The sequence below is a fragment of the Coniophora puteana genome, assembly GCF_000271625.1.
Source record: "Coniophora puteana RWD-64-598 SS2 unplaced genomic scaffold CONPUscaffold_6, whole genome shotgun sequence".
Lineage (NCBI taxonomy): Eukaryota > Fungi > Basidiomycota > Agaricomycetes > Boletales > Coniophoraceae > Coniophora > Coniophora puteana.
This window is the reverse complement of record NW_006913058.1, coordinates 2,006,891-2,029,469: the sequence shown is the minus strand read 5'-3', so window position 1 is coordinate 2,029,469 and position 22,579 is coordinate 2,006,891. Positions and strand designations below refer to the sequence as shown.

The following is a 22,579-nucleotide window of genomic DNA, read 5'->3' as shown; positions in this document are numbered from 1 at the left end:
TTGGAGGAAGTAATTAATCTCGAGATCTACAAGATCAGAGCCGCGGACGAACGGTGCGGTATGCTCGTTTCGTGCCTGTGGCTGCGCACGATCATTGAATGGGGGGTCGAAGAAGAGGTTCTATTGCCTGCAACGAGATGCAAGGCACGAAGGTTTTACGGAACCAGCTGCTGCGTCGGGTCTGCACCGCCGAGAAAATACAGTCGCGTGAGATATCTTCGCGCCTCCGTTGGTTGTACTGAGAGGGTGAACAGTTATCCCACCAATGAGAGTGCAGCGATGAGTTCAAAAGGGACCCTATGCAGAGTGTGTTAAGACGTGTATGGAGTCAAAGACATGCTCCGGACGAAGTGTGTCTGCAGCCGAGACACGTGAAGGAGATTCTTTGGAAAGAAACGATGTCATTGTCGGACTGCGAAAGACACACAGGTATGGCCATCCAAGGTCGTTACGCTGTACTTCTCCGTCTCGGACTTGAGGGTGACTTCGTACCAATACATACCGGTCCGAAGAGCAAATGGGGTTGACGACAGCGTGTGCGATGTTGGCTGAAGATTACATGAGCTCAGCACCCGAAGCTCATCTGGCGAGACTGCATGAGAGTAGCAGGTCAGCCACATCAAACGCAACACAACAGTCACAGAAGGAGACGGCAGCGGCAAAAGGGGGCGCGTTCGAGGGAGCCTCGATGTGATGTTGCGAGGTTCACAACCCCGAGAACGCAAAACACTGATCGGTATACAATGGTGTATCACGGAACGGCCAGATATGATCGCGAGGCCATGCTTAAAAAAAGCTCGTCATGGGCGCCTAGTTACTTCAGCCGCAAAACTGCTAGCGAAACCCTTTGACGCATACGGCGTAAGCAAAAACTGCGCATACAGTCAACAAGAGGGATTGGTTCGCGGAACGTTCAAAGCTCATGCTCACCTACTACCATTCAAATCAAAAAGGGGTCTCTCAAAGACGTTCTTCCCCGCAGCGGATGTCCCTCCACCTCGCTACCTCACTGCCAGTGCATCATCGGAAGACATGGATAGGCCGCCGAAGCACGACGAACCCGTCGCAAAGGGCAAAGTGAGCGACTTATGCGTTAGAACACGTCGGCACGGCGAGACGATGCGCGACTTTTGCGAAGATCCCTGTGCGACCTGTAGCCTTCGTATCGACCCCCCAACTCGAATGCATGCTGTCTGTCACGGTGCCCGGGCAGAGGGTCCACTCCGCGCGCGGTTCGTTCGCATTCGGACGAGAAGAGAGGGGGCCATTGATACTCCTGGTGTTCTTCGAGGTACGCAAGGTGTTCAGCTCGAAGGACATGAGGGATGAAATGAGTTGGCTAAAGGAGTGAACGACCAGAGACTTCGACGCGACGCAACGGAGCCCGGGGAAACGCGTCGAAACGCGACAAACAGGGTTCGAACTCCGTCGATTTCGGAGGTGAAAATGGGGCCCTGCTTCGAACTACGACCTCCGAGCCCACCACTCCGTGCATGCTTTACAGCTGAATATATACTAACTTACAGGTATTTCCAGTGTGACAAACCTAAGTTCAATCCATCTCTCGCAGTCCCAGCTGATCGAGATCACAGATCACCAATAAAGCCGCGCCTCGCAGTGGCCCAGCTTGAGGACGAATCGGGCGACTACTACTACAGGCCTATATGTTCTTCCTTTTCCTCAACCCTTCTCCCCCTCTTTTCTGCTTCCTATGTTGTGTGACGACAGCCCCGTGATGAGTACACACAGGTTGGAACTGCAAAGCTACTAATCTTATCCCTGACCATCCACCAACAATACCGAGCCGCGCGTCAAGTTATGTGGGGTATAAAGTTGAATTCTTCCTCTCCACCCGTCATAACATGGGACAACCCATCCATTGCAGAGCGGGGTAGTAGAGTACAGCAACTAATTAACACCTAGCAAGAACAAGCGCTGATCGTCCAGCCGCCTACGAGACCAACTTGATATATCACCATCCGAGAGTCCCCAAAAACAACACCCACGACAAAGAGCGCATGCTGTGACAGAACACGACCGGGACCCAGCGCCCACGCGCCACAACCGACCGATCATTTCTCCCCATCAAAGTGCCCATCCGCAAGATTATTCAGCTCATCCTCCTGCTTATCCAGCTTGCGCACCGACAACCAGAAGAACACCCCGCCCACACCCGACAGGATCGCCGACACCGCATAGTTCCACACCAGCAGCGGATCCGCCGCGAGCGGGTTAAACGCCTCCCCGATCGCGCTCGCGAACGCGCTCTGGAACAGGAAAATGCTCATCACGAGCGAGCGCATGTTCTTCGGCGCCTTCGTGAACGCGTACTCGAGCCCCGTTATAGACGCGAAGATCTCCGAGAACGCGATGAGCACGTAGCTCCCCGTCTGCGCCCACACGTTGATCGGCGAGACGAGCGGGTCGCCCGCGGCGTCGACGCATGTCGCCGCGGCGTGCCCGCACGGGTTCGTCTTGTAGAGGTAGTACTGGATGACCGTCGCCCAGATCATGGCCGCCGCGGCCATGAAGAACCCCCATGCGATCTTTTTCAGGGCGGTGAACTTGATCCCGGCGCGCGCGAGCGCGGGGTAGATGAACAGGTCGCAGATGGGGATGAAGATGATGAGCGCGAGCGGGTCGAGGTTGTTCAGCACGTCGTTGGGCACGCCGTGCGTGGACATGGTCGCGGCCTGCGAGGTCAGGTTCGACACGAGCTGGTTGTACGCGAGCCCTATATGTGACGAGGGTGGGGTGAGCTCCGCGTTCCACTGAAAAGAAGGGTGACACGTACAGTAGAGCGGGTACCACAGGAACACCGCGCACGCCTTGAACCCTCTCCGCACCTCGTCCACCCAGTTATCATCGAACGCCATCCACCGGGGCCGCTCATCAGGGCTGATATGGCTCGGCTTCGCGTTCTCCCAAAAGTCCGCCGCTTTGAGATTCCGCATCGTCTTAACAGGGTTAAGCGACCACCGGCCCCTGGCGGCGTACCGCCACAGGCGGAGCGCGGCCGCGAGGACGGAGCCCGTGGGCGGCGACTTGCGGTAGCGGCTGTTGCCCCACCAGAGCACGGGGATGCAGAGCGCGAAGACGATGGTGGGCAGCGTGTACGCGAGCCAGTATCCGATGTATTTCTCTGCGTAGACCATGCCGATTTGGCCAAGGAGCGAGCCGACGTTGATGAACAGGTAGAAGTACTACGCGCGGAGAAAGATGTCGGCTCAACAGTTATGATGACGCTGGCGCAGCAGCTCAGGCTCACCATGTAGATCCTCGATATCGTCAAGCTGGGGTCCACAATCACCCGCTCCCCGCTCGGCAGCACCTTGATAAACAGCTTCGTCTTCCGATACTGCTCCGCGATCAACGGCGAAATATTCGCCTTGAACATGCCCGCGCCAAAGCCCGTGACGATCATCGACAGCACAAACACGCCAAACGACGCATCTGTACCGATAATCCCGGGGACGGAGCTGATGATCATGATGATGTGCCCGAGCATGGCGATCCCGACGGAGACGCAGACGGTCTTGTAGCGGCCCCAGTACGTGTCGGCGATGAGCGCGCCGATGAGCGGGGCGAAGTACGACCAGAAGGCGTAGAACGTGTTGAGGCCGGTCGCGGTCTGCTGGCCCTTGTCGAGGGCGCCGGCTTGGCCATTTGGGTCGGCGCCGGTGGAGGAGGGAAGGGGCTGTTGGATGTAGTTTACCTACGTGGGCGGGAGGAGACGTCAGGGTCGTGTAAGCGGCGGTAGAAGGATAGGAGACGTACGAAGACGATGCTGGAACCATAGTACGAGAAACGCTCTGCGAGCTCGACAAACGCGATCGCTGGAAAGACACGTTGAACAACAGACACATAACTCGGGGGAGCAAGAACAGCGCACCATAGGCATTCCACGGAACATCATCCTGCACCCGCCTCAGCGTGGTGAGCTCATCGACAGTGGGGAACTCGAGCCCCTCATGCGCGCTGTCGGTCTCGATGGACGACCCGACGTCGGAGCCGAGGTCCTTTTTCTCGATGGAAGCGTCGTGCTCGAGCGTCTTGCCCATCGCCATAACGGCGTCTTCCTGCTGTGCTCCAGCCTCGGCCATGTTTTCTGCACGTCGCGGATGTCAGGGGCTCCTAGTATAGCTAGGGGGCACCACAGCGGTGACGCAAGAAAAAAAGGGGGGAGAAAGAGGAGGGGGCGACGAGAGAGGCAGCAACGCATATGGTCGTGTGCGCCCGGGATTTAAAGGCGACCCATCGCCGTCTTTCGAGCTTGGAGGAATCAGAGAATCCGTGGGGGAATTTGACTCCACCTGCTCATGGAAGCCCATGGAGCTTCTTGGCAGATTGATGTGGCTGACCGCCGGTGCTTGTTGCGAGGTTACATTTGTTCAAATCATTTCATCCGGGCTTGCGCACTGACGAAATCGTGAACTGAGCACATGAGCGCCGTCGGCAATCAGGTACTTGGGCGGCGAGAGAGATGCCCGGCGACCGAGAGAGGTAGCGAGCATCGAGGATACGCTGGCAGATAAGCGCTAAGCTTGTGCATCTCACTTATGGCGCAATCTTCGAGCGTACTGAGCGACCTCCACTCGTACGCCGCGATAAGCAGGAGTCTTCAGTTGATCAACAAGGCATAAAAAGAGCGAGGGGAATGTTATGTCAAATGTCCGATCAGGAACAAAACTCTGTCAAGAACGAGTTCCGGACACGGATTCAGAAGCTTAACTCACGTCATCAAGTCCTCATTTGTGCATCTCTCTCGTCAGGCGCGAATCGGTGGCGTAGGTGTTGAAACATGAAAGTATGGGTACGCGTGAGCAGGTGCTATGGGCCTTACAGTACTAGAAGATAGCACGAAGCACCAAGAACACGGAACTTCTTACATAGTCTTGGTAGGCATGCTACTCGTTCTGTGCTCAAGCGGTCACGGATGAACTGAACATGGTGGAAAAGCATGCATATGGCATGAAAGGGAGAGAGATAAATTATACCAATCGAATGTTTGAGAATGATTCGCGAGAACTCTGATCCTGATCGGTGCCGACGTTGTCGCGAGCAGGAGCGATCCCATCACTGGCAACTGAAGAAGGGATAAGAAAGAGGAAACATACGCTCACAAATGTGCCTCAATGACCAGCTGTTGTCAGATCACAAGGTTCTTGCGCAAGGCGCGGTAATGCCGAGTGGCCGACGGTGCGCGTGAAGCCTGAGGCCTGAAGTTTCTGGAATGGAGGTGATACGCGCATCCCGGAGGACCCGGTTCGTCTTGGTCCATGTGGACCTCTATGGACCCATGAATTTTTCCTCGCATATGCGTACGCAGTGAGGTATAGGTCGTTGAAGAGACAAAGGTCGGAAATGCAGTATTGGAAGCACAAGCCCCAGGTCATTAGATAGGGGCTTGTAAGCTAGATTTGGAATGTTGTACCCACGATGGTTGCTGTTCCAAACAAACGCCTCGGTGTTGGTCGGTGACGCGCCCCAGCCTGCTAACGATTCACGGTCCGCGTCACGAATCCTTCCCCGTCTCATCCCGCCCTTTACCTCTTCGCTCACACAGAAAACAAAGGTGAAGCATGGAGCAACCATGTCTGCGCTTCCCTGAGAACCTCGGCATGCACGGGAACATGACCGTCGAACAGGCCGTCAGCATGCTCCTGCGCGCCGTCCAGGTCTCCCAGAATGTCCCGTACCAGTGGGGTTTCATTGATAAGCCTCCAGGTGCGCTGTCTCCCTCTACTTGAACCATCACGCACTCCCTGGCCCTCTGAGCCGGAAAGAGCACGAACATCTTACGCTGACGCCTCTGTTTACTTCGTAGAGGGCCAAGTGCTGTTGATATTCCAGCCAAATCTCGGGCAGTTCCCCATCGATGGAATCAGGTATCAAGAACCGGAGAACAGAATGTCGATACCGGTCCCAGGCGGACGGGTGCGTCCTCGCTTTCTTTCTCTCCAAACCGTAGACCACCGCCGCTAACTTGGCTCGAACCCCTCTTCGTCACGGACCCATCCTCAACCTCTCGTTCGCCTTGTCCAATACACCACGACCACAGGAGCTAGAAGTCGTAGAAGCCAAATACGGCTTCGTGCCCGGCGGCGACCAGACCGCGGGTCGCATGCGCAGGCGCTACCGCCTGCACAAGGGCGGCCACCCGCAGCTGACGCTCGTGCACTACTCGCGCGGCCCCGCAATGCGTGCGTCTCTCTCCCTTTTATACTCCCATACCCCCATACCCTACGCTGTGCATAGTCTCCGCTCTCTTGGTTCCTCCGACTGACATAATCTTGCCTGTTTACTCGATCGTGGTTTCTCACTTGGCGATGACTGTGCCGCTGCGTTCTCACCGACATCATTCTGGCTTACACGCCTCCCGCTCGATCACGGCTCACGCGCTCTCAACTCGATCTCGGGATCTCGGGTGCACCCCAAAATCCACCCGTACCCGCCCTGGACTAATCACCGCACGCCCTCCCCACCATCCACCACCTCCATCTCACCACCTCCATCTCACCACCTCCATCTCCCCCGTCCACCACCCCCCGACCACCTCCCCAACCCTCATTCTCCCTACCCCATCCAAACAGCAATCATGCCCCAATTCGCCTCCCAGCCCGTCCGCCAATACCCCCTGCGCACGCTCACCGACCCGCCCGTGTTCGTCATGGGCGACAAGATCGGCCAAAAAGTCTACCCGCCCGGCACCGCGCCCCAACCCGGCTCTCATCCTAACTCCCATCCCCACCCACACACGGGGCACCCTCATTCCCATCCCGCTGCCGCGCACCCCGTGCAAGGACATCCGGGGCAGGGGCATCCGCCTGGTATGGGCGGGGCACCCGGTGGTGGTGGTGGTGGTGGTGGTGGTGGGATGCCGCCGGGGATGGGCGGTGGCGGTGGCGGGATGCAGGGAGGGATGCAAGGAGGAGGGGGGATGGGGCCAGGGCCGGGTATGGGCGGAGGAGGAGGCGGTCATGGCGGCGGGCCGCAGGGGCCGATGCCCCCGATCGGCATGGGTCCGCAGGCGATGCTGGCGCATCAGAATGGGAATATGGACGCGCTGGAGCGGAGGCAGCGTGAACAGCAGCAGCAGCAGCAGCAGGCGAGGGAGAGGGAGCGGAGTGGGAGTATGGCTGGGGTGTGTATACGTTCATGTCTTATGGGTTCTTGTATGATGGTGAGCTGACGATGGCCGCGACCGATGCAGCGTCCGCCCCCGCCGCACATGCCCGACGACGAAGACGCAGGTTCGCTCGTCTCCCTTCCCCTTCTTCTCCCGTTCCCTCACACGGCTTACCACGCCCCTCCCAAATAACCAAACAAACATACCTATAGAAGAATCCGAGATGATCTCGACCCGCGCGCTCGCCATGACGCGCTACCGGCGGAACCACGAGCTCATGGAGGCCGTGTTCAAGGAGGCCGCTTTCGGGGACAAGAAGCCTGCGGCGCCGCGCTCGCCGTATGCGCAGTGGGACCATGCTGCGATTGACAACAAGGTGGTGCGTGTATACATTCGTTATCCCCTTCTATCCGCTCTCCGCTCTGTTCGTCTGTTTCCCCGCGGCCTCCCTGTTCCCCGTTCTCTTTCCCGCTCTTCTCTCGCTTGCTCGCTGAAATGCACGAACGCTAACGCGCCGCCACCGCTGCCGACACACGCAACGACCACGACGACAGGCAACCCTCCGCGGAGAGATGGAGACGCTCAAAGCGCAGCGCACGGCGCGCAGCACGGAGCGCGAGGCGCTCGCCGCGTCGACGGCGCGCCTGACGATGGGCGTCGTCCCGACCGTGAACGTGAGCTTGGCGAGCGACGCGATGGTGTCATAAGCCACCAGCCGCCGTCAGAATCAGATGTATCTCACGTTTAACGCTGTTTAGCTCTCGTGTAATGCGTCCCCCTGCACATATATTATACGTTCACGTCAACGTCAGCTTCGCCTGGTGGTTTATCCCGCACGAGCCCTGCCTGTCGGCTGGCCGTTTGTCGGTCGATCAGATGGGTGAATGTGCTTACTATATCCGCAGAAGGGTGACATCATGAGTGCATTGAACCCGCGTAGACAAGTAAAGACAACACGAAGAATATTTACACATGCTTTTTAACAGTGTTCAGATTCCGGAACTCTCTTTCTCTCTTTTTCTTCTTCTTGTTGAGCGCTTTGGTCTTGCAACTTTGAATGACCCGATGAAAAAAACGACGACGAGAACGTGGAGCCCCACCCGAGGAGAAGTCGAACGAAATGTACCGGATGCACGCATACAACAACGCGAGTGCGCTCGCCGCTGGCGGCGGCGCAGGCGCCCCCAGTCTGTTAAATGGACACCAGCCTGAAGTTGAAGTCGATCCAGAGACGCGATGTGTGCACTGGGGAGAGACGGCGGGCCAGTAATAATATATATATATATGGTGTAGAGTAGTAAACAAAACAAAAGCCAAGAATAAACAAATCGATCGGGATGAACGGGAGGGCGGGTATCGTGCATGAAATGACGAACGAAAAAAAAGGGAGACAAAGACAGGGAGAGAGTGGCGGTGCATATGACCATGGAACAGACCCGGCAACAGAAATAGAGGGAGAGAAACGAGGGGAAGCGGTCGCGAAGGGAGCCGATCCTTAGTCTCCACGACTAGAAAAACTTGAAGCCAAAAAAAGAGTAAATTATTATGAACGGCGACGATACACAAAGTTGAAGATGGCGTCGCCGCCGTCTGTATGGTATACGAATAATGCGATTGGAACGGAATGGAGCGCGCTGAGATGAGATGGGATGAGATGGCTGCGGCGAGGGGAGCTAGAAATACAAGCAAAAGCGTGCAAAGAGAAGATACAGAGGATGCAGAAAAGAAAGAGAAAAGGGAGAAAGGAAAAATCGATAAGTCACTGGACAAAACATACACAGACTGACAAATGCGGGGCACATACAAGTTACACTGGTGTCGGTGTCGGTGTCGTCGAAACCAACACCTGTTTTTTACAACAAGCCAGACCAGGACCCAGCCCGGATTGTGGCCATGGCAAAACGGGCGGAGCGGAGCAGAGCCTACGCGCAAAACGCAGCAGCAGGCTCGAACCCGACACTCCGACTCCTCGCCGCCATCTTCATCGCCTTCGTTGTCGCCCTCGCTGTCGTCTTCACCTGGCCCGTCTGCGACGCAAGCGGACCATCATCCAGCGTCGCCCTCGACCCTCCGGAATCCGTCGCATGCGCCACCGTCGTAGAGGGAGGAGAGAGTGCACCCTTCAGCCCCTGCCCCTGCCCCTGCCCTTGTCCTTGCGCGTTGCGATTGCAGCCGTGGCGACCAGCGCCAGAGGACGCAGGGACACTCGGCTCCCTCAAGAATGTCGCGCTCCCGTTCCTCGACGACCACGACCACTGCGCGACACCGCCGTTCTTCAAGTTCTTGCTCTTCAGCGGGTGCCGCATCATATTACTGCCAGCGCCAGGATGCGCAGGCCACACCGACGGCGCGGGCGGTGTACTCTCCGCGCGTCGCGCCGCAGCGGAAACGGGGATAGGCGTCGACGTCGAAGTCGACGGAACCGCAGCATCCAGCACTTCCCTATCCACAACCACCACCGGCGTCCCAGAAGCGTGCGTATCGTCATTCGCGCGCCCCCCGAACCCAAAGTACCCGACCCGCGCAGCCGGCGTCGTCCGCGTCCGCCCCCTCGACACGTCCCGCCCCACTTCCACCATCGCACCCCCACCGCCCTCGGCCTCGCTCTCGACGTCGCTCGTCATTGTCCAAACACGACGATCAATAAACACACCCGCACTCCTAAACGGCGACAGCGGCGACATCCCGCCGCCGCCGCCGCCGCCGCCGCCCATCTCCTCCTCCGCACCAGGCGACACCCCGATCGACCTTGGCACACCGAGGCCGAGCGGCGACAACGGCGTCCCGAGGCCCGGCTCGGGCGACGCGCTGCGGCTCGCGCCACTGGCAGCTTTTTTCGTCGTCGCCGCCGCCGCCGTCGTCTTCTTCGGCTTCCGCCCGCGCCCGCGCTCGACAGACAGCGCAGACGCCGAGAGCGCCGACGGCGCAGGCGACGTGACGACGCCGACGCCCGCATCGCGGTCGGGCGAGGCGTACGCGGACGCAAAGGACGTGTCCGCGCCGCCTCCGTTTATCCCGCCACCGAACCCGAGCCTGGAATTGGCGGTGTGCCCGGCGGTGCGCGAGCGCGAGCGCGGGGCAAGAAGAGGATGGTGATAGGACGTGGGCGGGGGACGCGAGGCGCTCCGGGATGTGCTCGTGCTGCGCGTGGAGAGCGAGCCCGATGTTGAGGTGGCGTCCGAGGCGGAGATGCGCGAGCGGCTGCGCGCGCGATGCGCGTCTGGAGAGTCTTGCGGTAGATATGGATGAGGATGCGCATGCGCTGCATGTGCACGGTGGCTGTGATTCTGAGAGTGATTCCTCGACTGAACTTGCGAAGACGGATGCGACGTTTGATGATGATGATGGTGTGATACATGATGAAGAAGATGACGTGACTGCTGCACACGAGACCTTGACCTCGACTGGCTCTGGCTCCTCATCGCATACTCCATCTCCTCCTCCTCCTCCTGCTCACCACACGGCGACCCATCGTCCACCTCTCCCCAGCCCACACCCCACGCCATCTCATCCACCATCGCGATCGTCCACCTCGAGCGCACATTCGGATCCATGCACCCGCGAATCACACGCTCCGCGCCCCGCCCGATACCCTGCGGCATCTCAAACGCACCTACAATACAAAACCCAAAAAGCAAAAAGGCAAGTGCCGGGTGAGTCGTCCCAAAAACCCCAAACAGCAAAACCACGCACCATGCAAAATCTTCATCTGCAGCCTCGGCTCGAACGCGTCCATGAACGGCAACCGGCCCGTCAACAGCGCATACAGCAGCACACCCAGCGCCCACATATCCTGCGCCGGGTGCGGGCGCGTCTTCTGCGCGAGCTGGTGCGACAGCAGCTCGGGCGCGGCATACGGCAGCGAGCCCGACTGATAGTTCTGCTTCTGCTTCTTCTTCTGCTTGTTGCCCTTGTGCGCATAGCCCGCAGCGGCAGCGGCGCCCGGGCCCTCGGCGATCGTCGTCTGGCGGCACTGCTGGGAGCCGTGGTGCCGAATGAGAGAGAGATGCACAGGAAGACCAAGCCTGGTCTGTCGCCTCGAGCTTTGCACGTTAGCGGAGCGGTGACGCTGCAGGCCCTGTTGCCCCTCGTTGTCGTCAGAGGACGAAGAGAGCCCCGAGGACTCTGTGGTGTTGTCGCAACCTTCGATCGGGCGCGCCATTCCAAAGTCGGCGATGCGGCACACGCCCATCTCGTCGACGAGCACGTTCTCGAGCTTGATGTCCCGGTGGACGTATCCGGCCGTCTCATGGAGATATCGCACGCCCCGCACGACCTGGCGGAACATCGTCCCCGCGTCGTCGTGCGGCAGCGCAGGCCGCCCGTCTCGCTTCAGAATATCGAACAGCGAGCCGGCGGGGCAGTGCAGCATCACGAAAAAGTCCGCGTAGCTCGTATGTTCCGAGCTGAACAGCGGCAAGATGTGTTCATGGCTGAGCGAGGACCACACGGCAGCCTCATGGTCGAGCTCTTTGCGCGCGTGAGCGGGATTGTCACGCTTGTCGAGATCAGCGCGTTTTACGATCTTGATCGCGACTGTACCGCCCGAGGGCGAGGATGCGCTGCGTATGACAGAGAAGCCGCCATAGCCGATGACAGGGCCGAGCGTGTAGCCAGCGACGATCTGGCCCTCTGCGTCGGGCGGGTCTGCGATGGGAGCGGGTGCAGAGGCAGAGGCGGAGAGGCCGAGGGTGGAGGGGGAGGGGCTGAATGCAGAGAGGAAGAGGGCAGCGGGGGAAATGGGGAGGGGGTCAGCCGCCATCTGTGGAAGACCAGAGGTCGCATCGGGCAGAGAAGCCGTGTTTTGCTCGTCCTGCTGCTCGAGTAGACGCCGGGAGACAGCGGCGTCCGCATTCCCATTCCAAGAAGCACTGCTGCTGACAGCGTCTATCGCGACGACGTCTTCTTGGAGTTCGTCCGCATTTACGGGCGACGAAGAGGACATGGGCTGGAATCGGCTCCATGGGACCTGCAGAGGCGCCTGGAGGCCATCGTCGTCGAATGACTGGGAGTAAGAGTGCGGAAGGAAGACGTCGTCGAATTGAGATTGGGAGACGGTGGGGCTCATCGAATGATGAATAGTAGTTGGTATTGCGATGTTGTTCTGGTATGCTGGGTTGTTCAAGAATACCAAGGGATGATGGTGGAACGAAAGAGAGCGATTGTGCTGTGGTTATTCAGCAGAGAGGGATGTGGGGAAACAAGAAAAAGGAGGTTTCCGCATCTCGGAACAAGCAGGTACGTCCTCGTGGGAATCCTATGATATTACATCCAGTGTTTCGGCTCCCCCTCGGATCTTCTTGATTTCGAGAATGACTCCGTCCCAGGATAGCAATGCCCCTGTCCATGTGCCCTCTCCCGCTGACAGCCCATTGACTGCCACATGCTCACCTGCAAGCTAACGAACGCCTACGAACGCACTGGAATGGGATGGATCGTTCGGCTCAAGCTTCAGCTTCGACCCCAAAACATCCGCGCGTTCTCCAACCCTGAGCTCACCGGCGCCGCTGCCAACCCCACGCGGCACGCGAGCATTCAATTCGTCGTGGAGCGTCTCCTGTCATCCTCACCTATGGTACCCACCATCTGCCATCGTATTAGATACTGTTTCCGTGACAGGTCTACATGCCTAATACGTTTGTGATTCGGGGGTTTCTCCGCCTCCTGCTAATTCGCTGCTAGCGCGAGGGACTTAGAGCCTGCGAGAATGAGTCCCCTCCCACTAAATGACGTGCCGAGCGTGCCGCCATCATTAATCAGCTGTCAAACACCAAATGGGCCGTTCCAGCCACCGGCAGCTCGGCACTCCATCAGCTGTCTCCCAGAAAGGCTCCATAGCCCCTAGCTGTCAGGCACAAGCCTCAGCTGTCACTCCGGTGATGTCCGTCGCTGTCCCCGACGTCGTCAAGGCCCTTCGAGCTCATCGTCCTCGACGACGAGCTCGCATATCTCTGTCAATACTATAGCTATAACTCCGGAGTTTTTTGCTACAGTATGCTATAGATACAGGTATACTAATCGTCTATGTATTACTTAACAGGGGTGTCATCTAAGGAAAGAAATCTATGTAATAGGGTCCATGTGCTGTCCTCCTCGAGTACGCTGTCTGCATCGCTCTCCTCGTTGTCTGCATCGTCGCTATCACTCTCCTCATCATCTACTCCCTTGCCTGCCTTGCCAGAAGAGCAGTGCGCTCGGCGTACACCGAGCGTCGGTGGAACAACGGGGTCTGCAGCACTCGCGCTGTCCCCGGGTCCCGTCTTCGCGCCCTTACCCGGCTCTATCGACCCGCTGAAGCCACGGAGCTTGGATATATCGTGTAGACGTCTCCAATGCAGGTCGTTGCACCGGCCCCGTATGCTCCGATACGCTGCCACTTGATGGGCGAGTGCTGGGTGAGTTTGTCGAAGTTTCTGCTCACACTCATGGAGGTAGCGGTCTTCGTCCCGGAGGTAGGTTGCGAGGCGCTTGACCTCAACGTTCACGCGCTCGATTTCCTCACGAGCCCGGCAGATCTTGAAGTGGAGATCCATTGCCGATCGAGCGCCAGGCTTCGCCCAGTCGCGTGTCGTGATGTCTTGCCGTGCATCGCGGAGGAGATCGAAGTCCGCCAGGAAGGCGTACTCGACTACTTGATCCCAGTCAAGCGTGCGCCGCGGTGGAACCAGCGCTTGGGCGGCCTGGTTGTACTGCTTGAGGGCGGAATGAATGGCTGCCGAGCGTGTCTTCAGAGCCTTGCTGAGATGCTTTCGCATCGCATATCCTGCAAGGGTGTCAGTATTGGGGCACAGGCTACAGGGATTAACGTACCTCGGCCGGGTCTATCCAGGCCTGACATCTCGAAGATGCGAGCGACGATGAGCCCTTCGAGTTTGTCGAGCGCCCGCTGGTATGATCGCATGGCCACCAGCCTCCCAGCCTCCATCCACTCGGGGGAACCCGGCTGCCATCGCTCTACGACGCCGAGCTGGACTTCCAACTCGTGGACTGCCTCGAATTCACGGTCAACTTTCTCCTGGGCATGCCGGCGGCGTACATGTAGAGCTTGTGCTGAGTTCGCACCCTTCGCGTTCGGCGCTTTTGATCCAGCAGTCTCGGGGGTGGTGATGCTGAACGTGAACTGGGGAAGAGCCGCGAGGTCTTCCCTTCACAGAAGTGTTAGCGGGTTGAGGTCACGAAGAATGCAGGAACTCACTTGGCGTGCTGGAGGTTTGTAAGCCGCTGCCAGTAGGTCATCTGGAGCGTTTCTTCGATGGGCTCCTTCTCCAAACCCTTCAGGTATGTTCTCTCCTCATCTAACCAGCTGGAGAACACGTTCGCGTCGCTGATCTTGAGGTGGGACATCGAAGCTGCAAGGCGTGGGACGCCGTCATCGAGGATCTCCAGGGCCTGCTTGTAGTTATTGAGAAGGAAGAGTGCTGGGTAGACCATTAGACCAAGTAATCACGCGAAAAAGCGGGCACTTACATAAGTTCGGATACACGTCAAACTCGTCCGTGTACTCGAAGAAAAGATCAATCGATTGTTGCCGGTGGAAAACTGATGCGTGGCGAATGGGTGCTGCAAGCGAATTTGACCGGGAGAATTTCCGTTCGCAGGTCTCGAAGTCCTCGAGGCCGACCCCGGAAACATACGTAGTGAGGTGGTCAAGTTGGCAGAGGCGCCGGTGTGCGTGGCCGTGGAATGCGCCGACCAGACAGGTGTGGGCGAACTCTCGAGCGAGGGGGCCCAAACGAGACTTGGCTAGCGTGGACTTGAACTTACACCCAATGTCGAAGCCGCCGCCGAGCTTGCTACCGAATGTCTTCATGAGTTTCTCGACAACGGCGAGGGGGTATTTTGCACTGAAAGCGGTAGGTACGTTAGAACCAACTAATACACGAGGGAGATTACTCACAGTTCACCGCTCCTCACCATGTCTGCGATGAGGAGTGAGAATCCATGTCTGCAGACGGCCAAAAATATACCCGTCTCGTCAAATATTGACCACATTTTCTTGGTGATATCGTCCTTCATGTTCTTCCAGCGCCCCGCACACGGATTATCTTCCATGCCCTGTAAACGTAGAATAAATGAGGGTTCAAATACAATATCAGAAGAAAAACTCACCTCATCGCTGATGAGATTATCCAGCGCGCCGTTGGCCCACTTGTCGACAGCCTCACGATCGAGGTATCTATCCGGAGGCACCGCGAGTGATGACGGGAGCTCCGATGACGTTCCTGAGGGATCAGAAATGTCTTGTGAGCGTTTGAACACTCGCTTAAGCGAATCGTTGCCGTCCATCGTGTAAAACATTGAGTACTTGAGCTCGGGTTCGTCGTCAAGGCGGTACGTGCAACATGGACAGACGTTCGCTAACCGCCAGTCCGGCGCGTCTCGCCGAAGAGCCTGTCGCACAAGTTGGGCAACTTTATTTTTGACTTGGATGTAGATGTCGTAGGCAGTCGCGAAGTGTCGGGGAAGACTGCTATTGAATGTCACCTTCCACAAAAATCAGAAACAGTGAGCAGAGGGAGGAAACAGTCTCGTACTCCGTGTAAGTCGCAGAGCGACTTAATGTAGCTTTGCGTTGAAATCTGGGGCGTGCGCATCTTTGTGACGTAGTAGAGCTGTAACGACTTGATTGTGAACGCGATGGAGGGCGTATTCGGAGAAGAAGGGATAAGACCCTCTCTCACGAGCGCGGGTGCGACTCGCATGCCTGGGGGAATAGCGAAAGTGGATGTATCCACGGCTGTACGTGTTGTGGGCGCTAGTTTAATTTAAGAACTGAATAGGCTTACCAAAGATGTCGACCACCTTCAAGCTCTTCATGCTCTCAACCATCTCTTCCACCTCTGCATCACCCTGTGAGGGTGCGCCCTCGGAGGACACGCCCTTGCCCGATAGCTGGTGGGTTTTCCAGTCCCATTCAATATAGGCTTCCGCGAGCTCTTCCATCTGCAACAGAAAGGCCTCGTCGCGCCTCTTAGTACGCGACCGGCGAGAGCGCGTATCACGACGCTTCCTGCAGCAGTGTTAAGTTAGTAAGACTGCAGGTGAGTGTGTTATTCTGACCTTTTCTGTTCTTGAGCACTGGCTAACATCTCGAGCTCCCCACCGGCGTGGCTAATCAGCAGTTCCTCTCGCCCGTCGAAAACATCGTCCGCGTTGAAGTCGGCGGCATGATCCTCTCCATCCGACGAGCCGATGTCCCTCAACATCTCAAGATTTCGGCGTTCCCGCTCCTTCTCCCTCTCAGACATTTCTAACAAAGATGAGTACGCACGTTGCCAGCATGTTAATTAGCATGTACCTTTCAACCTCGCCTCCCGACGCTGAAGCGCCTCCTTTTTCATGTCTTCAGCTCGGATGTGGCCATGCTTCGATGGTATCTTGAATCCATCCTTATCTCGAGACGGGGTGATTGTATGAATTTTCCTGCTGGTAGTTCTTTTTCTTTTGCCATTGCTGCTTCCGTTTACCATGTTCTGTAGATCTTGGGGACCACGGGTCCGCGTTCATGCACATGGCCAGCGTGGGGCTCACGTGATACCAGGCTCCTGTTGATCATCAATCCACCGTTCACTGAGTCGCGCTTGCACCACCACACGTCTGCCCGCCATGCGTATCACGACCACGAAAACCACAACAACGACCAAAACTGTCGTCACAACAGTCGTAGAAACACACGAGCAACCGGCATCGTTCACACAGCCCCGCTCAGGAGAAGGTGCACAAACTAGTCGCCCTCGTGCAGATAAGACCCCTGCCGCCTATCCACGTTCGAGCTTAAACGCAGCCCACGTATCTCCGGCGCCTGCGGGTAAATGTGTGTCTTCTACACCGAAGGCAACCTCGCAAACACTTTCATCAAGCTCGGGAGGCTCCTCGCCGCCTACTCAGGCTATGGCTCCTCAGCCGGGTGTTTCAAGGTACGTACACTCCTGCATGCATTCCTCGGGCTAACCCTTATCATAGAGAAAGAAATGACAACCGCAGTGAGGTCGTGCGGGCATGGCTTCATGGCCACGTCCGACGAGACTTCAGCGGCCAGAACGTCACCCCACCCCACCTCATATCTCCTCCGCCGCCCGGTAAACCCCCTCGCCGGTATTATGTTGTGTATAAAGGCTTACAGACCGGTATCTTCTATACGTGGTGAGTCTCTATGCAGCTCTTTCGCATCAAGCAACTAACACATTATAGGCCCGAAGCTAACGAGCGCACCCACTACATTCCAGGTGCCGAACACGTCAAGTTTGCGGAACGGCAGCAGGCATTCGACGCGTACACTAGAGCATATCACAAAGGGAGGGTATGGGCAATCTATAAGAGTGGTTCACGCTTCTGGCCTAGTAGGGACAGCTAACTCGCAACTCATTTCGACGGCAGGTAAATTAGTGTAGTATATATACATACATTAGCCAATAACAAATGTCTTGATCTCTCCGTTATACATGTGCGTGAGTGAGCGTAATCTAAACTCATCGAACGTTTGTCTACAAAAAATGGGAAAGGGAGTCGTCAGTTTGTCCTGTAGATTAGTATGAGGCCATGGACATGTATGATCACATTTGTACACTCATCTCGCGACTTGTGCACGTTGAGTTCATGGCAAACCACAACTTGTTCGTTCACATTGTAACACCTGGACATACACGTTTAAATCATCTATTAGTAGTTCTGTAAGGGAAAGCATCCGTCATAGGTCACATTAGCGTTTAATTAGGCGCTACAAGTATGTTATTAGCAGCTTTCGTGATTTGCCATGGACCAGTTCGCTATGAATTCACTATAGATTCGGTGCCAATACGGCGTCAATACCGTGCTGCATCCTGTATGCTACGTGTTCGCTATGCGTTCGCTATGCGTTCGCTATGCGTTCGCTATGCGTTCGCTATACTTATGTCTTTGTGAGCCCAAGTGTCTCGTTCGTTTCCTGGTGATTCAGGCTGTATGACCAATCGATTCTGCACGCCGTCGCAGCACATACATATTGACAAACTAAAACAACGAGCCGTCCTCTAATAAGATCCTGCGAGAATCCTCTCGCTCGAAAAACCGTATCTCGGAGACCAATGCTGCTGCTATGTCAAATAGCTGTGTATTATACGACGAACTACCTGAACACTCCTTAGATGCGATGTCTACCAAGTGTCGCAACGCGTTCATGATGGCCCACCCGCTCTGAGCGTGTGCTCTCCAGTCCTCGTGAAGCTCAGAGACGGACTCACCCGCACTCAAAGTCCTGCTGATCAGGAGCCACTGCTTTCTCAGCCATGACTCTTCAGGGCCCCAGTCGTATGTCCACGCCTTGAATGCACGGAGTACCATATCGAAGTCGGTTATGTCGATGGGATCAACCGGGGCAGAGGGGCTGGTAGTGTGATCAGGGACGTTGATGCGACGGGCGCAAGCTCGCGCAGATGGAATCGATGCTAGCTGTTGACGCCTGCGGGATGTCAGCGACCCAGATAATGAACGACAGACCACAAACCTCGCCCGATTTCTGAAGATCAAGGCTTAGCAAACGTCATCGAGAACGTCCAGCAAGACAGCTTACCTAGCTGATCGTACCCGAGCCTTTGCGTTTGTCCTCTCTTTAACACTGTAATTAGGTTAGTGCAAGAGCGGACATAGCCTGAGTTAGATACATACTCCGGTTGATTCATGTACTTCTGGGTGGCTTGTCGCTGTCGCTCGGCCTTTGAAAGAGGAGAGGGATTGCGGCCCATCTTCTGAGTGAAAAACGGGTTAGTATGCCCAGATCTTCTAAGGAACAGGTGAACGGACCGATCGACGATGTGGGCCTAAAGCTCTTGAGGATGTCGCTACGAACGGGCTATATAGAAAGTTGTTGGCCGACCGAATGAGCTGAACGCGCAGCGCAGCGAGCGTGAGACCAAGGTCCGTTCTCACATACCTCGCTTAGTCATCAGGATTATCATTGAGGCCGAGGCCTGGGCGTCGGGACGTCAATTGACACCTGTCAGACGGAAGCAAATTGTGACCCCCCTCGATCGCAGCCAGCCCACTTCGACCGCTGGGCACTTGACTGGTGAGCGAGTCGTGTCCCGTGCTCTGAACAACATGCAAGGACAACATGGTAGAGCAGGCGATTTCTGGTGAGTTTCCCTGTGGCACCTACTCGCGTTGCTGCTTCACCCAGACTAACGACGAGCCCAATACTAGCTTGAAGACACCTCCAAAACCAAACTAGCGTGTACCCTGAAACCTCTCTCAGCAAAAGGAGCGGTCACATAGTAAGCCTATATAGCTATACGAAGGGAGCACTTGACCCTCGACGGCCACATTTTTCCTCGCCGGGTTTGTCCCTTTGCTAACCTCTTGACTCGACTCCAACGCCTCTGCCACTGGCAGCCCTCGACAATAGCGTCAACGTAAGTAAGGGTAACGCGCATACTCTAGTGCAGAAGGCGTGAACTGGATGGGCTCTCGTGAGTTACGTCCTAAATTCTGATACATCCGCCCGCTGGTGACTCGTTTTTGCCAGTCAGCCCTTTGCGACTGTTGCGTTTTCAATCAATGGTATCAGATATCATTGTTGCAGGTCCATAGATCGTTGGTGTCTCTCCTGATCGATAGTCGCTGTTCATGCTCACACGATGAGTACTCTTCTACAGGGCTTTGCCGAAGTTGTGCGTAAATTCTCAACGCGCGACTGGGACGCTTTGTCTATGGCATTTCTTCAGGGTCTGTTATTCCACACTGTGGTGGTAGGTGCAAGCTGTCAGTAACAATCGAATGATGGTACATGTACTGATTCCAATTCATTCATATTCCTAGCTGGCTGCTCGCGTCTACGCTGGTTCATAGTTTGTACTCACTCGAAAAGACGCGCCCGCGGCCAAGATCACGTGGTATCAGTGGAAGCGCGCGCTCAAATTGCAGGCAGCGCGTGTCGTTTGTTTGGCGACTCCTCTTTGCAAGGTTTTATTTCTTTAATTATTATTGTCACTGATGGTATAAAAGTGATAAAATTTCGCTTTCTCGCCTCATCGCGACTCTTCCACCTTACGCTTCCCCAAGAAAACATGCCCGACCAACAGGAGTTCACCTTCCGATTCCCTACCTACCCTCACAACGAGCAACTGCACGTTGAGGGTCAAGATTACCAAGGATACGCGCGCTACCCCGGTGAATTCACTGACATGATGGCCTCTATCCAACTCCCTGCGACGCACTCCTACGCAATGGCCCCCCATCAACGTTTCCAAGCAGCAGAGGCCTTCCAGTTCAGCGACTTCTCGCAGTCTAGCGGCTTGCTCGACGATGAGCTGCCCCCCCTTCCTCCCGTTGTGCCCGACAACACGTTGCCCCCCCTTCCTCCCGTTGTGCCCGTCGCAGTCGCTGAAAACGCGTCCGACGCGTCCGCGCACGCCCGGGACGCAGCCATGGCAGCTTGCAACTGGCAGCTATCCCAGGAGTCGGGTGACGAGGAGCCGTCTACCGACCCCCTAGCCCCTCCGTCGCGTGCGACTTGGGCGGAACGCAACCCGATGAACCCGGTCATCAAGACTCGGGCCCGTCGTACCCCGCTCACACCTGCCCAGAAGGAAGCACGCGAGGTCGCGCGCCTCCAGAAGGAGATCCGCGACGCCGCCCTCGCCGCCGACGTCAAGGCTATGCTGCCGACCAAGGACGACATCAAGCGCTGCGCTGCCAAGCATGAGGTAGACATCAAGAAGGTCGAGGAGCTCCTCGCCGTTCGCCTCAACGCCAAGCAGAAGCGCGAGAAGCAGCTCTATAACGCCATCATGCACCACGAGAAGATCCGCTTGGACAACACTGGCGGTATGTAATTGTTGCGCTGTATCTAGCTGTACTAACCCTTTCTCCAGATAAGTCAACCGGGCAGGAGAGGCTTGAAAAACTTCACGCCATCATCAAGACGAAGAGTTACACGCGTGATGAGAAGGATTTCATGCTCAACTCCCTCGAGCAGTACCGCCAGGAGAAGGACAACTCTGTCCGTTGCTCCAACCACGCCGCGAACATGCACGTTCACAACACTGGGCGCCAAATGGCTGAGCTGGTATGCAATGGCGGCTCCATTTATACTAGTCCTAATTGTTTTTATAGGCCGACGGTGCCGCGAAGCGTGCGGGCGTTTATGTCGCTGTAATGATTGTGCGCGGTCATATCAATGACACCATCCAGCCCTTCTTTTACGCGACCGATAACTCGGAGGAGTTCTTCGAGGGCGCGCTCGGATTCTCGTCGGATGAAGTCCTTCACAAGTTCGAGCAGTGGGGGTGCAATCAGAGTGCCAGTAAGTTTTTGTCATCATGTATCGTGTCGCCTGACTAACACGAGTAGACCTTGTCGAGCGCGCACAGGCTGCGGACACCCTTGGCAACGTTCGCAAGGAGTGCACAGAGGCTATCCAGGAAGGCTTGCGTGAGTTCTATGGGATTTATTGGTCAATATTCGAGATTAATCGGCTTCGCAGGCTCTATCACACACTCCGGCGCACGCATGTACTACGACAGCTATGAGGAGAAAGTCGTCCAAGGCTACCGCGCGCGCCTCGTCGGCTGGCCGGCAGGCGTACCGTTTGTCCGCCCTTCCAAGATAGGCACGGTAGGCGCCATTCGCCGCCTTCGGGACGCGCTGGACAGCGAGGAATGCCGCTGGGAAACCCTGGATGGCAAGCGCGCCCCAAAGAGGCGTCGTATCCTTGGGCCCTCCCGCGCCGCCAACAAGGCGAAGGCTTCGAAGGCTGCGCCGCGCAAGAAGACGTCGGCCTCGGGCACCCGCCGCGCTCCGATTTCCCCCGAGACCATCGAGGACTCTGATCGCGAGTAGATCAGCTGTTGAAAGGTATGTTCAGTGGTCTAAATGATTCAATCGCCATCTCATTACGCAGAATGTCCTAGGCGGTGGCTTGGCACCTTCTCTGGTCGTCATCAGCAGGCTGTATCGAGCCTATTGTCATGGGAGGTCACTAGCAATTTTCTTTTCTTTTATTACTTATCAACACTGTACCTACACTTGTTGATATCAATCGAATGCACCCCTTTAACGTCTTTGCACACGATGGAAAAAACTCCGGAGTTATAGCTATAGTATTGACAGAGATATGCGAGCTCGTCGTCGAGGACGATGAGCTCGAAGGGCCTTGACGACGTCGGGGACAGCGACGGACATCACCGGAGTGACAGCTGAGGCTTGTGCCTGACAGCTAGGGGCTATGGAGCCTTTCTGGGAGACAGCTGATGGAGTGCCGAGCTGCCGGTGGCTGGAACGGCCCATTTGGTGTTTGACAGCTGATTAATGATGGCGGCACGCTCGGCACGTCATTTAGTGGGAGGGGACTCATTCTCGCAGGCTCTAAGTCCCTCGCGCTAGCAGCGAATTAGCAGGAGGCGGAGAAACCCCCGAATCACAAACGTATTAGGCATGTAGACCTGTCACGGAAACAGTGTCTAATACGATGGCAGA

The 22,579-nt window shown here is 56.5% G+C and overlaps 8 protein-coding genes across 8 annotated transcripts; 4 read left to right on the top strand and 4 right to left on the bottom strand.

Annotated features, from left to right (window-relative positions):
• Positions 1–2,072: 2,072 nt before the first annotated feature.
• Positions 2,073–4,061, bottom strand: CONPUDRAFT_56636 (PTR2-domain-containing protein; the record flags this gene model as incomplete). Its single annotated transcript, XM_007770093.1, has 5 exons — positions 2,073–2,734; positions 2,795–3,203; positions 3,269–3,715; positions 3,778–3,836; positions 3,893–4,061. 5 exons carry the CDS (start codon positions 4,059–4,061, stop codon positions 2,073–2,075), a joined length of 1,746 nt encoding a protein of 581 aa, XP_007768283.1.
• A 1,438-nt stretch (positions 4,062–5,499) lies between these two features.
• Positions 5,500–7,930, top strand: CONPUDRAFT_165633 (uncharacterized protein). The gene is made up of 7 exons (XM_007770645.1): positions 5,500–5,727; positions 5,828–5,937; positions 6,062–6,203; positions 6,594–7,144; positions 7,214–7,253; positions 7,342–7,508; positions 7,684–7,930. Exons 1-7 carry the CDS (start codon positions 5,583–5,585, stop codon positions 7,834–7,836), a joined length of 1,308 nt encoding a protein of 435 aa, XP_007768835.1. The 5' UTR covers positions 5,500–5,582; the 3' UTR covers positions 7,837–7,930.
• A 685-nt stretch (positions 7,931–8,615) lies between these two features.
• Positions 8,616–10,652, top strand: CONPUDRAFT_82410 (uncharacterized protein). Its single transcript, XM_007770644.1, has one exon. The coding sequence runs from the start codon at positions 9,023–9,025 to the stop codon at positions 10,223–10,225; it is 1,203 nt and encodes a 400-aa protein (XP_007768834.1). The 5' UTR covers positions 8,616–9,022; the 3' UTR covers positions 10,226–10,652.
• On the bottom strand, positions 10,612–11,771 carry CONPUDRAFT_38908 (kinase-like protein; the record flags this gene model as incomplete). Its single annotated transcript, XM_007769997.1, has 2 exons — positions 10,612–10,742; positions 10,823–11,771. Coding segments are annotated over 2 exons (1,080 nt in total), but the record flags the coding sequence as incomplete, so codon positions are not given.
• A 1,387-nt stretch (positions 11,772–13,158) lies between these two features.
• Positions 13,159–15,831, bottom strand: CONPUDRAFT_90395 (uncharacterized protein; the record flags this gene model as incomplete). The annotated part of the gene is made up of 7 exons (XM_007770643.1): positions 13,159–13,302; positions 13,396–13,867; positions 13,936–14,274; positions 14,325–14,547; positions 14,597–14,973; positions 15,027–15,613; positions 15,664–15,831. The coding sequence occupies 7 exons, from the start codon at positions 15,829–15,831 to the stop codon at positions 13,159–13,161; spliced, it is 2,310 nt and encodes a 769-aa protein (XP_007768833.1).
• Positions 15,832–16,735: 904 nt separating this feature from the next.
• Positions 16,736–17,483, top strand: CONPUDRAFT_154052 (uncharacterized protein; the record flags this gene model as incomplete). The annotated part of the gene is made up of 3 exons (XM_007770642.1): positions 16,736–17,046; positions 17,093–17,272; positions 17,321–17,483. 3 exons carry the CDS (start codon positions 16,736–16,738, stop codon positions 17,481–17,483), a joined length of 654 nt encoding a protein of 217 aa, XP_007768832.1.
• A 635-nt stretch (positions 17,484–18,118) lies between these two features.
• Positions 18,119–18,849, bottom strand: CONPUDRAFT_73224 (uncharacterized protein; the record flags this gene model as incomplete). The annotated part of the gene is made up of 4 exons (XM_007770144.1): positions 18,119–18,556; positions 18,612–18,636; positions 18,678–18,722; positions 18,773–18,849. The coding sequence occupies 4 exons, from the start codon at positions 18,847–18,849 to the stop codon at positions 18,119–18,121; spliced, it is 585 nt and encodes a 194-aa protein (XP_007768334.1).
• Positions 18,850–20,169: 1,320 nt separating this feature from the next.
• CONPUDRAFT_73223 (uncharacterized protein) lies at positions 20,170–21,943 on the top strand (the record flags this gene model as incomplete). Its single annotated transcript, XM_007770143.1, has 5 exons — positions 20,170–20,929; positions 20,977–21,170; positions 21,218–21,407; positions 21,455–21,535; positions 21,588–21,943. 5 exons carry the CDS (start codon positions 20,170–20,172, stop codon positions 21,941–21,943), a joined length of 1,581 nt encoding a protein of 526 aa, XP_007768333.1.
• Positions 21,944–22,579: the final 636 nt, after the last annotated feature.